The 12,297-nt window shown below is 36.9% G+C and overlaps 1 protein-coding gene across 2 annotated transcripts in view; it reads right to left on the bottom strand.

Annotated features, from left to right (window-relative positions):
* The window catches only part of STAM2 (signal transducing adaptor molecule 2), a 54,366-nt gene that overhangs the window by 3,764 nt on the left and 38,305 nt on the right, over positions 1 to 12,297 (bottom strand). Inside the window, exons 8-13 of one of the 2 annotated variants that reach the window (XM_080798890.1) lie at positions 11,581 to 11,675; positions 9,304 to 9,386; positions 9,074 to 9,161; positions 8,034 to 8,088; positions 3,708 to 3,861; positions 817 to 986 (exon numbers count right to left, since the gene is read on the bottom strand). In XM_080798890.1, coding sequence (XP_080655016.1) covers positions 817 to 986; positions 3,708 to 3,861; positions 8,034 to 8,088; positions 9,074 to 9,161; positions 9,304 to 9,386; positions 11,581 to 11,675 — 645 coding nt within the window. The remainder of the gene's footprint in view (positions 1 to 816; positions 987 to 3,707; positions 3,862 to 8,033; positions 8,089 to 9,073; positions 9,162 to 9,303; positions 9,387 to 11,580; positions 11,676 to 12,297) is intronic. The other variant, XM_080798891.1, reaches the window with a different exon arrangement.

Genomic DNA, 12,297 nt, shown 5'->3' with positions numbered 1-12,297 from the left:
AACAAAATTTTACATTTTAACTGAACTAAACACCAATGTGAACAGGTTTAATTTTTGGATACTACCTAAAATTTATATTCATGGAATTTGAGTGGAAAAAGACCTTAAATATCATCTGTCATGACTACATTAAAGGAACATTTCATAGTGCTAATCAGTTAATAAAAAGCAATATTTAAACATCATTTTCAGAACAGAAGTGTTAGTATAAACAACTGGGTCACAGGAGTGCCTGGGTAGCTCTGTCAGTTAAGCATCAGACTCTTGATTTAGGCTCAGGTCATGATCTCAGGATCAGGGTCATGAGATGGAACCCCACGTTTGGCTCCAAGCCCACAAGCCCAGCATGGAGTGTGCTTGAGATTCTGTTTCTCCCTCTGTCCCTCCCCTCCAATGCTCTCTCGCGCTCAAAAAAAAAAAATTAGACCACAAATTCCACAGCACAAAGGCACTTGGGAGTCAAAATAAAGTTTTCTGATATTCAGGAGTGCATGCAGATAAATATGCCTGGGACTACTCTGCTAGGCTGATTATAGCAAGAGTGCTAAGTATATATCATGGGCTTGTCCTTGTAAGGGACAGTTAGCTTTAGTTTGTCCCAGAGACCCAGACTATAAGCCAAGTCTGGGCAACCATTTTAGTAGGGGTAGTAAAGCTAAAAGCATTCTGACTTCATGGCATTAGGAATGAGAAGTTCTACAACTTTATCTCAATGATTATTATTATAAAAAGAAAAGTCACTTTATTCTCATTATGAAATTCTGTGAAAATTTAACATATACAATTACAAAATTAACACAGGTCCCAAAAACTTACCTTAAATATGGAGTCTGTGCAGGCTGTGTTGTCACCGAGGAATTGACATTTGGAGGCAGAGATCTCAGTGGACCAATCTGATCTGGTCCTATGCTATAGCTTTGGGGAACAGTGACTTGGTGAATGCCTTGACCCATATAGTTTCCACCATGTGACTGGACTGGGTATGTCTATTAAACAAAGAGAAAAGGTTGATTCACTGATTTCCCAAACATCTATCTAACAATATATTCAATACTTTAAAAGACTTAAAAATGAAATAAAACGTTATAGTTCTTTAGAGCACAATCTGGTTCTACCAACCTATCCACCCTAGTACAAAAAGTGGAGAACTTCCAAATAACAGTGCCAAACCTATGGAAATTTATGATTTACTTGATTGTTCTTTTACTTTGCAGATGACATATTTTTAAGCAGCAGGCTGGAATCCATCCAGGCTGCCTATTACTCAAGAACATGTCTTGCTGCAGAGCCCCCAGGAAACTACATACTCCCTTGAAGGACAGCCCATCATCACTTAAAGTCACCAACCCAATGACCTTCTTCACCCCTATCCCAGGATGACTTATTCAACTCCTAAGAATGAAACTTGGGAGAGTAAGAATAAATGGTGTCAGGGCAGGGCGCAGACCCTCTCTGGCAATGTCTCCTTTATTTTCTGCCTTCACAACAAATAGGAAAAAAGTAAAGAAGATATTTAGGTAAATGAGATGTATCCTCAACAGCAAAATGGTCTAAATTTCTTTGGATATTTTACGTGCCCTACCTAATGCTTATGGTAATATCTCCATCTGCCTACCAGTATAACAGTGCATATACTTAATAATTAAGTATCATATAGTAACTATCATCACTCCAGTTTTAAACAAAGCTATGTGCAAAGCAAAGACCATGGAAGGGCACCGGGGTGGCTCAGTCAGTTAAAGCGTCTGCCCTCAGCTCAGGTCATGATCCCAGGGTCCTAGGATGGAGTCCCATGTTGGGCTCCCTGCTCAGTGGGAAGCCTGCTTCTCCCTCTCCCTCTGCCACTCCCCCTGCTTGTGTTCTCTCTCTCTCTCTGGCAAATAAATAAATAAAATCTTAAAAGAAAAGAAAAAAAGACCATGGACATGAAAATTTAGCATGCTGGAAGTGCTAAATCGACTTTAATGTAGCTGCAATCATATCACCTCCTTGGCCAAAACATACCAACCGACTGACAACAGGCTGAGCCTGGGAAATGACCTTTTCTGCAGTGCAGGGTTCCTGAGTAGACTTCACAGGTTTAACTTATGGTGTGTTATTCCAACATTTTCAGTAAGAAATTTTTTTCTAATTAGAATAGGACCTTTGAATATTTTAAGTGCTATTATAAATGAACAGTATAGACAGAAGGTATGTGAAGAATCAAACAGACAGAAAGCTAACTTTTTAGAAACCTGAGTTATGCTTACCAAAACAGATTATAAACAGTATGCAACTAAACATAAAAACCTGACACAGGAATGATAAATAACCCTTCATACACACACAAAGAAGCAAATATAACATATTCTATCATACAGTGATGGAGACACTTCTATTTTGTTCTACTTTCACAATAGCAGCAAATAAAACTCACTGAAAACAGAAGCAATACTGAATAAACTCCAGCTATTTTTTGCTCCCAGAAATCCTTTCTACCCTCATATGCAATGATTCTTTTCTCCACTTTCAAAAGTTCGGGACATAGCATATTTGATAAATGCATCTTGTCTGATGTGACAGTTACCATAGAAACTCTTCATTTTTACTTAACAATTATGGCATGTCAAGTCATCTAGTTTATGCACCCACATTCTATCTTTTCTCCTTGGTGTCTCCTTCACATGCTCCTTTACATATCAGTTCTCATAAATTAACATGAATTTTGTTCGTCCAAATCCATTCTGAATTCAATTGCTAACTGGCTGAAATTTAAAAAAGGTTTCAGAATACTTGCTAGTGATAAATATAAGTATTCATTCAGCAGGAAGCACAGACAAGGTGTATAGTCCTGGGAGAAGAGGCTGTTTATTAATGGCTTCCGGACCCTGCACCGAGAGGCCTGCATCATGTCCTTGCTGAGCGTGACCTTTTAACATTTAAGTTGTGCATCAAAGAAAAAATATACAGCATGACCAGAGGACAAAAGAAGTTCACTAATAAGCCTTTTACTCATCATGTAAGTCAAAGAAATCTTGAGAGAAATTTTTTATTTTTTATTTTTTTTTTAAGATTTTATTTATTTATTTGACAGACAAGAGACCACAAGTAGGCAGAGAGGCAGGCGGACAGAGAGGAGGAAGCAGGCTCCCCGCTGAGCAGAGAGCCCAATGCGGGGCTCGATCCCAAGACCCTGAGATCATGACCCGAGCCGAAGGCAGAGGCTTCAACCCACTGAGCCACCCAGGTGCCCCGAGAGAAATTTTTTTTTTTTTTTAAAGTATATGTGCTGCCGAAGCGAGCACCCGAGAGAAATTTTTTAGAGAAATGTTACCTCTTGCTTTTTGAGAAACAGGAACAGCATTGGTGCCTCAGCTAGGGAACTTTTGGTAGGTCAGGCACTATCCTAAATCAGAGGACTTGAACTTTTTACTTAAGGGATTTTTGCTTTACATTTACAAAAGCAAATGAAGAACCAGGACTCCCATCATCTATTTAATGGTCTCTTTGTTCATGTTAAAAATGAACTAAAATTAGTTATAAAATACCTGTATCTCATTTGTCCTGGTGAACACTAATTGTTTAGCCCATACTTTTTGGGCCATCGAAGATGAATTTTATGATTTTATTCATGGACCACAGAAATTTTAATACTAAACTTTAAAACATTTTCTTTAAATTTAAAACTTTTGTCTAATTTTGAAAAATATTCTAAAAAATATGCTCACCTGCATTGGAACCCCGGCTGATGAAGGGGGGTAATGTGCTGGAGGATGGAGCTTTGAATAGACTGGATATACCGGTGCTTCATTCACCAACTTGTTATATAGTTCCAGGGCTTCCAAGACTTTTACATTCAATTCAGACAACTCTGAATGCTTCCTGATAGAGAAGAAAAGCACTTCAATATTCTTCAATGCCTTTAAGCATGTATTTAGGAACATAAATTACTTTTAAATTTAGCACATTTTCTATTCATATTTTAAAAAGGTTCTTTATATACAATGAAAGAATATTCACCATGGGAAAATGGGAGGAGGAATTCCTTAATTCTTATAATAACTAGGCTGATAGGACTTCATAATATTAGGAAAAGTCCGTTCCATACCTCATAAAAATTCAGTCAATTCGTAATTTTGGTGCTAGGACAATTCTGTTTCACATGTTACAGGCTTCTGTTAAAACTCAATTACTAAGCAAAATAATTTCTCAATTTTGGAAGAACCCAAGTCTTAATTAAAATCTAAGTAGAAGAAGTACTCAAGGCAAGTCAGCAGCCTGCTTTGAAGCATGATATGACTGAAATAAAAACACACTCACGAACAAAATCACATGATTTTCATTTGCTTATATAGAGAATCAGATGAAAAAAATCTAATAATTATCCTTGAAAATGCAAATAAAAACAACGTATATATAAACTAGTCCCTATGGCTCTTGTTGATGGGTTCTTTTGAGAAAGTGAGTGAAATCAGATACTCTGTTGTATAAGCAATCCAGATAATGGCATTTTTCAAATTTGCCCAAGGAACCCCAGTGCAAATCCTTCTGACTTGGTACAATTTTGTTTGGTCCCCTGGGGAGTAATAAAGAACTTCCACTGCAACTGACAAGTTCATACAAGTTAGAGGGCCACTTCATGGGGCACCCATGGCCTGTATATTAAATGTAGCTTTTTATATATGCACAGAGAGGATCAAAAGACAAGCAACAGAGGCGGATGACCAGATACAGGACTACCAAATAAATGACCTGGACTGTGTGTTTAAGATACTCTTTTTATCAACAAAAATAAGATTATACTGCCAATATCCTCTGCTTTTGCGTTACATAGTATGATATTTTCCCATGTCAATACTTACTTTTATTATTAAATTATTTTTTAATTTTTTAAAAAAGATTTTATTTATTTATTTGGCAGACAGAGATCACAAGCAGGCAAAGAGGCAGGCAGAGAGAGAGAGGAGGAAACAGGCTCCCTGCCGAGCAGAGAGCCCGATTTGGGGCTTGATCCCAGGACCCTGGGATCATGACCCTAGTCAAAGGCAGAGGCTTTAACCCACGGAGCCAGCCAGGTGACCCTATTTTTATTATTATTTTTTGAAAGATTTTATTTATTTATTTATTTTTATTTTTATTTTTTTAAATTTATTTATTTGACAGAGAGCGAGAGAGAGCACAAGTAGGCAGAGAGGCAGGCAGAGAGAGAGGAGGAAGCAGGCTCCCTGCTGAGCAGAGAGCCCGATGCGGGGCTCGATCCCAGGACCCTGAGACCATGACCCGAGCCAAAGGCAGAGGCTCAACCCACTGAGCCACCCAGGCGCCCCTAGATTTTATTTATTTTGACAGAGAGAGAGAACACAGTGATAGAGAAAATACAAGCAGGGGGAGGGGAAGAGGGAAAAGCAGGCCTCCTGCTGAGCAGGGAGTCTGAGGGGCTAGATCCCCAGGACCCTGGGATCATGACCTGAGAGAAAGGCAAATGCTTAACACTGAGCCACCCAGGCGCCCCTTCCATGTCAACAGACATTTATTAAAGACAATGCTTTTTATTGTACAATGTACAGATGTGTAATTTTATTTTAGAAATCAATCTTACACTGAAAGACATTTTAGTTACTTCCAACTTTGCTGTTATAAATCCAATTTTGTTATAAATAATACTGTGAAGAATCTTCTAAGAGGTAAATCTTTGCATATATCCTTATATATTTAGTATGGGCCTGAATTTGCTGGGTTAAAGTATATGGACTATTTTTAAGATACAGGAAGGTTTATAGTGATTGTACTCCTAGCCCTAAGGTAATACTGACATTTTTCTTTCTAATCATTTCCAGTTTGAATACTCACTGACCATTAATATCCTTGCACTGAAATCACAGTAGATAGATACGTAGATATTTAATGCTTTCTCCAAAAAAAGAAAAAAAAATGAAACTACCACCATCATTTCATTAATTTTTTTTTTAAACATCTTGACATTCTTCCCCCCACCCAAATATTTTATTTATTTTTTTGACAGAGAGAGACAGTGACAGCAGGAACACCAGCAGGGTAAGTGGGAGAGGGAGAACCAGGCTTCCTGAGAGCAGGGAGCCTGATGAAGGGCTTGATCTCAGGACCCTAAGATCATGACCTGAGCTGAAGGCAGATGCTTAACAACTAAGCCACCCAGCCACCCTATTTCATTAATTTTTGACAGGGATTTGTTTTTATGTAGAAAATATAAAGGATTTATAAAAAACATCTTATGGAAAAAGGTTATAATCTTCAGTGACTAGAAAAAAATCTTGAGGTTACTACCCTTCTCTGATAAAGGCAGATAAGTAAAGTAATTCCTGTTCTTCTTGTGCAGGGTTTTGTTTTGTTTTTTAAGATTTTCTTTTATTTGACAGAGTGCAAGAGAGAGAGAGAACAAGCAGGGGGAGCAGAAGCAGGAGAGGGAGAAGCAGGCTCCCCACTGAGCAGGGAGCCTGACGAAGAACTTGATCCCTGGACCCCAGGATCATAATCTAAGCCCAACGCAAACGCTTAACCGACTGAGCCGCCCAGGTGCTCCATCTTCTTGTTACGTCTGATACCGTAGTTCAACAAACAGAATCTAGAAAGGGATGATGATGGAACACTAAAGCCTTATCCTTGTCTTCCATTCACTATGGCTTCAAACAGAAAGCTGAAGAACCAGAAAAGACAAAAATAAATGAAAAGTTCAAAATGCTGAGTCTATCCTTCAGTGCTGCTGCTTTTTCTAAGGAAGAGTAAGACTATATGGGATAAGGAAATTAAAAGGGCAAGAGAAATACAGAAATATAAGAAGAAAATAAGGAGAGGTATGTGTTTGGATTTAGCTTCACAAACACAAGGGAAATTTCATTTGAAAGTTTTACAAATACTACTTCTCATCACATAACAAGACCCAGTCTTCATTCTGTGCTCTATTCAGCTTAATCCTCAGTACTCATTATCCCTCAGTTCCAGCCCAAGTAAGAAAATGAAGACTGGTACCATAAGAGCATGAGCCCATCATTCTATGGTATTGCCCATGGCAATACCATACTGCCACAGGGGAAAAAAATGCTACCAAAATAAAAAGTACCAGCTTGCTATCTGTTTGTAAGAGTTTTGGAAACTGAGAGACAATTTCAACAGATTGAACAGTTCCACAAAACTCCTTAAAGTTTTGCCAAAAAACAAGTAATCCATAAGAAAACTATTCTTGTTGGGGTGCCTGAGCGGCTTAAGCATCTGACTCTTGGTTTCAACTCAGGTCATGATCTTGCTGTTGCAAGATCAAGCCCCATGTCAGGCTCTGTGCTCAGTATAGAGTGTGCCTCAGATTCTCCCTTCCTCTCCCTCCAGATCATGTGCGCGCTCGCTCTCAAACAAATAAATAAAAACTTAGGAGGAAAGAAAGAAAGAAAGGAAGGAAGGAAGGAAGGAAGGAAGACAGGCAATACTAACAAAATTCCAAAGTATATTAGAAATGAAACCTGAGTTTTTTTTTTTTTTTTTCAGTAATAGTGTGACATGGAACTTTACTATTCTCTGCATTTTAATAATTCATAGATTTGTGAATGAGAAGGTTGTTTACTGACTGAATTATGATGTTTTTTTTTAATTTATTATTTATTTATTCATTTGACAGACAGAGATCACAAGTAGGCAGAGAGGCAGGCAGAGAGAGAGCGAGGGGGAAGCAGGCTCCTACCTGAGCAGAGAGCCCGATGTGGGACTCGATCCCAGGACCCTGAGATCATGACCCGAGCCGAAGGCAGAGCCTCAGCCCACTGAGCCACCCAGGCGCCCCTGAATTATGATGTTTCTTGTTTAGAGCCATGCAAAGTCACCAGTTTCTATACACATTTCCTAAACCAATGCTTATACAGAAAAAATGTAATCTGTCTTAACTTCATCTTGTAGGAATCTTTAAAAAGTATGGTTTTTGAAAAAAATAATAAAGTATATATTTTAGAGCAAAAAAATTTAAAAAAAAGAAGGAAAGAAAGGAAGGAAGAAAACCATACATGTTATTCCCTGCACAAAAAAAATCTCACCTATCAATCTCCTCAAGTTTTTCATCTATCATTGGACCCATCTGTTGGCAGATATCTGTAAACACAAAAATAATTTTGAACCTTGAAACTTAAACCAGTTTAAATCAATTTCAACAATTTTTAACAACGGAACACACCAATATACAACACCATGCATAATACACAAAAATGAAGTTTATGCTAGAAGAAGGACTATAAAAGACTTAATTTTAATAATACTCAGCACCAATGTTAATATATCTGACCAAAGGCAAAATCAAAATCATTTGATTTTGACCATGTTCTCAAAATCAAAATCATTTGATTTTACCCATGTTCTCTGAAGTACTAAGTTTACAACTGTGAAATTTGGATCTACCTCAAAACCTAGAAAACTGTTAGCCAAGTAAATGAACTTGAGTCACAGTGTATCAAATATATAATTGTGTACAGATTACAAATGAACATTTCTCAAGTGCTTAAGCCATTTTAAAATTAAACATTCTCTGTTATTTCCAAATGTAAACACAGATAAAATGGATAGCGTAGTATCCTATATTCATAACCAGAGTTTATTCTATAAAAAGATTTAAGATTTATCCATTTATCAGATATTTTTCTCCCAAAGGATTTAAAAAAAAAGGCATGAAAAAAACATTTCTTCAGCAGGCATCAAATGACTACATTACAAAGTTAACACCAATCACGTATAATTTCGCCCTTTAAAATCAAGAGAATTATAAGTAAGAATTTCTAAAACCTTGACTCAATTAATTTAATATTGTGTATTCTTAATTCTGTCCTTTTCTGAATTTCAACTCTCTTCAGCCAGTATCACTAGCGGGCTTAGAGAAAAATAAAGGCTTCCTTCCTGAACACGTTAGGCAGATTTGTAACAACATCTTCCAAGTTATATGTTTACTATTTTATTACACTAGTCTGCTTCCCACCAGAGATCTCTTAATTTCTAGAAGCAAATACAAGGCAGAAGACATTTAAGACATTATAAATTGCTAAAATACTAAAAGACATTAAATTAATCCCTAAGGCTCACTAAGTACCTTCTAAATCCAAGAGGTCTTGGGAGTCTGGTTTTGAATCTGTTGGATCTATACTCTGGAGTACCTGCAGGGCTCTATCCATCTTATCCTAAAAAAAGTAAATGCACATTTAGAAACTCAAAAGCTTTCATTTCAATGAACATAAAAATTACTCTTACCAAGCATTCTCAAGGATAAAAGGTTTTTAAAAAGTATGATAGTTTAACTATTAAACAAAAGAAAAACTCTACCTCATCTATATATACAGGCTCAGGCTCTGATTTCTTAATTTCCTCCTCCTCATCATCAATTACATTCAATTTGTCCACAGCTGCTATGGAAACAAAGTAAACTTTAAGTTCCTCAGCATGTACTTTGGTATTTTAGTCACTAATATGTAAGTAGCCTGTGATTATCCATAAGAAAAAAAAGGAAACCCTTTAGTCATCACATCTCATAATTAATATACATTATTACATATGTTCATTCACTCATACCACAAACATTTATTAGCCCTTACTATGAGCCAGGCATTGGAATTACATCAGTTGAGTATAACAGACAAGAATCTCTGCCCTGATGGAACTTACCTTCTAGTGGAACAAGCGAGCAAAATTAACGGGAACTGCCATTATAGGCATTTTCTGAAAAACTGAGGGTTATCACTAGGATGAATACACAAGACAGTGGAGCATAATCTGAACAGCTAAATTCAGAGTTAACTATATGAGCTCCTTCTATGCCTTCCTTGCTATAAAAATGTATTTCCCAAATGAACAAAGAAATACTCAGTTTCAACTTAACTTTGATAAAGTTTTAAAGCCAAAGAAAATAAACACCCCCCCTTTCATAGTGAGAAGGTTGAAAGATAATTTATAAATGTATACATCCAGAACACTACTTAAATGTTCACTGGAGTGTTGCTGTAATGAACTATATTTTAATAAAGTAAATTTTGATAAAAATAAAATTACAATAAAAGTCTACCTTGCCTCTCACCCAAAAATCTCATGTAGGACATGTGAGAGCTTTGAATGAAGACATTGTGTTCTGGCTGAAGAGTACTTAAGGTTCCCAATAAAATGCACACCCCTCAGGGAAAAAAAAATCTCTATAACCAAAGAATTTTTAAGTCCCAACAATTAGCCACTTACTTCAAATATTTGGCTAACTTTAAAACAGAGCCTAAGGAGCAGACCTCAACATAACATGAGGATACACTGAAAACCTAGATTAGTTTTTATTTTTAAAAACTACATCTCAGGTGCTCTAGCCTATGCCAAGGGGAAGTTTCTATATAGAATCCCCCGAGGATGGTCTTCTGAAGTTATTAAAAACAGCGTCTTTTATTTTCACAACTACTTAAGAGAGTCAGACTAGAGGAATAAAAAATATAAATACTGGCAAAGTACTTAGTCTTTACATGAGTCTTCAAATCTCTCAAGTTTACTTTAACAGAATGCCATCGCTCCACTCATACAAAGATGATGTTACACGTAATGCATACAGCCTTCATAATTTAAGTTCTTTCTTTAACACTAATAATACAATCTAGTGCCGACATGTCCTGCAGTGAGTCAGTATAAGTACGTCTAAGAGCAGACTGGCTGACTTCAGAATCATGGCTCTATCACCTACTAGTCATATAAACCCCCAGCTTCAGTTTCCTTATCTGTAAATGGGTAACAAAAGTACCTATCTCACAGAGTTATGAGGATTAAATGAAATAGTGCAAGCCACTGACTTTGCATAATACCTGATAAATGAGTACTCAAACACCACTGAACTGCATTGTTTCTGATCATGAGCTCTGTTAGTAATACTATTAGCTGTTCTTTACACTCAGCAACCCCCATCTTCCTGCCTGCATAACAAATGGAAGCTTTCTCTGCCTGGTTGACAGCAGAAGATCTGAAGCAGGAATCCACTGTCTTAATTACCCTGCTTTATTACTTCAAGTTCCCTAGAATCAAATCAAGGTGAAGAAAAATTTAAAATTTAGGAGTACTCCTAACCCTTGTAATCACACTTGGCACTTGTCAACCAGCCCCCACCCTGCCACCTACTCCCTTTGATACTGTGGTTCAGGATGAATAAAACCAGTATTCTTTATACTGAAGACACAAACTACCTCTTAAACCATAATCAGGTTGAATTAAGTATCTGCATGGTCATCACAGATTATTTTATGCCTTATATGTAACCATGTACATTAATTCTCAGAGTTTATAAAAAATAATGGAATTGACTTGGAATAAGTTAACCCTTTAATTTGTAAGAAATTAAACTGTATTCTCTATAAATAATTTAAAACAAAGTTAAATGTCAATCTACTTTATATTCAAAATTGAACCAGGGCACCTGGTTGGCTCAGTTGGTAGAGCATATGACGCTTGATCTCAGGGTTGTGAGTTCGAGCCCCAAGATGGGCATAGAAATAACTTAAAAAACAACAAAGATAAACTGAATGATTAAACTCAAGTGTAAAAAACTTTAATAGATTTAACCTTCCCTGAAATTGAACTTACCTGCCTCGGACTCTATGTTTAAATTAGTTGTTACAAAATTAGATGGGAAGAGTCCTATTCCTCTGTGATTTTCTCCTTTCCACCAATTGGCATCACTGAAAACACAGTACAAAAATGTCACTTGTTCCTCTACATTTTAAGTACATTACAGGTCATAATCAAGTCCCCTTTATCAACAACCCCAAATCCCAACCCCATATCCAGCCTACCAAACCGTTACCATAAAGCTGGTATGTAGTCTTCCTGCAAGTGTGTTTTTTATTTGTTTACATATACCTACAGAAAAGTCTATAGATACATTAAGCATTATAGATTTTTACATTTTATATGTTAATACTTTCATATCTTGTTTATCCCTTTTAAAGATCCCTCATCCGAATACAGCATATTTGATTTATCCATCCCTATACAGATGGGCACTTAAATTCTTTCACCTTATAAAGACTGGTGTAATGATCATTCTAGATTCTGGGGCACACAAGCAACAATTTTTTAGGCTTACCCACAGATGTGGACCTGCTGGGCCTCAGGATAAAAATATTTTCCATTTTACCAAATAGTGCCAAATAGTCTCCTAAGTGGTTACGGCCATACACCATCCTCCTTCCCTCAGCAGCATGTGAGAATGTCATTTTCCCTCACGCTTGTTAACTGTCCAAGCCACACTTGGTATCAGACAGGAGAGAAATCATCTCTCAAGGCTATGCTCATTTGTAC

The sequence above is a fragment of the Martes martes genome (genome assembly GCF_963455335.1).
Source record: "Martes martes genome assembly, chromosome: 3".
Lineage (NCBI taxonomy): Eukaryota > Metazoa > Chordata > Mammalia > Carnivora > Mustelidae > Martes > Martes martes.
The sequence above is the reverse complement of the archived record's forward strand: the minus strand, read 5'-3'. Positions and strand labels throughout refer to the sequence as shown.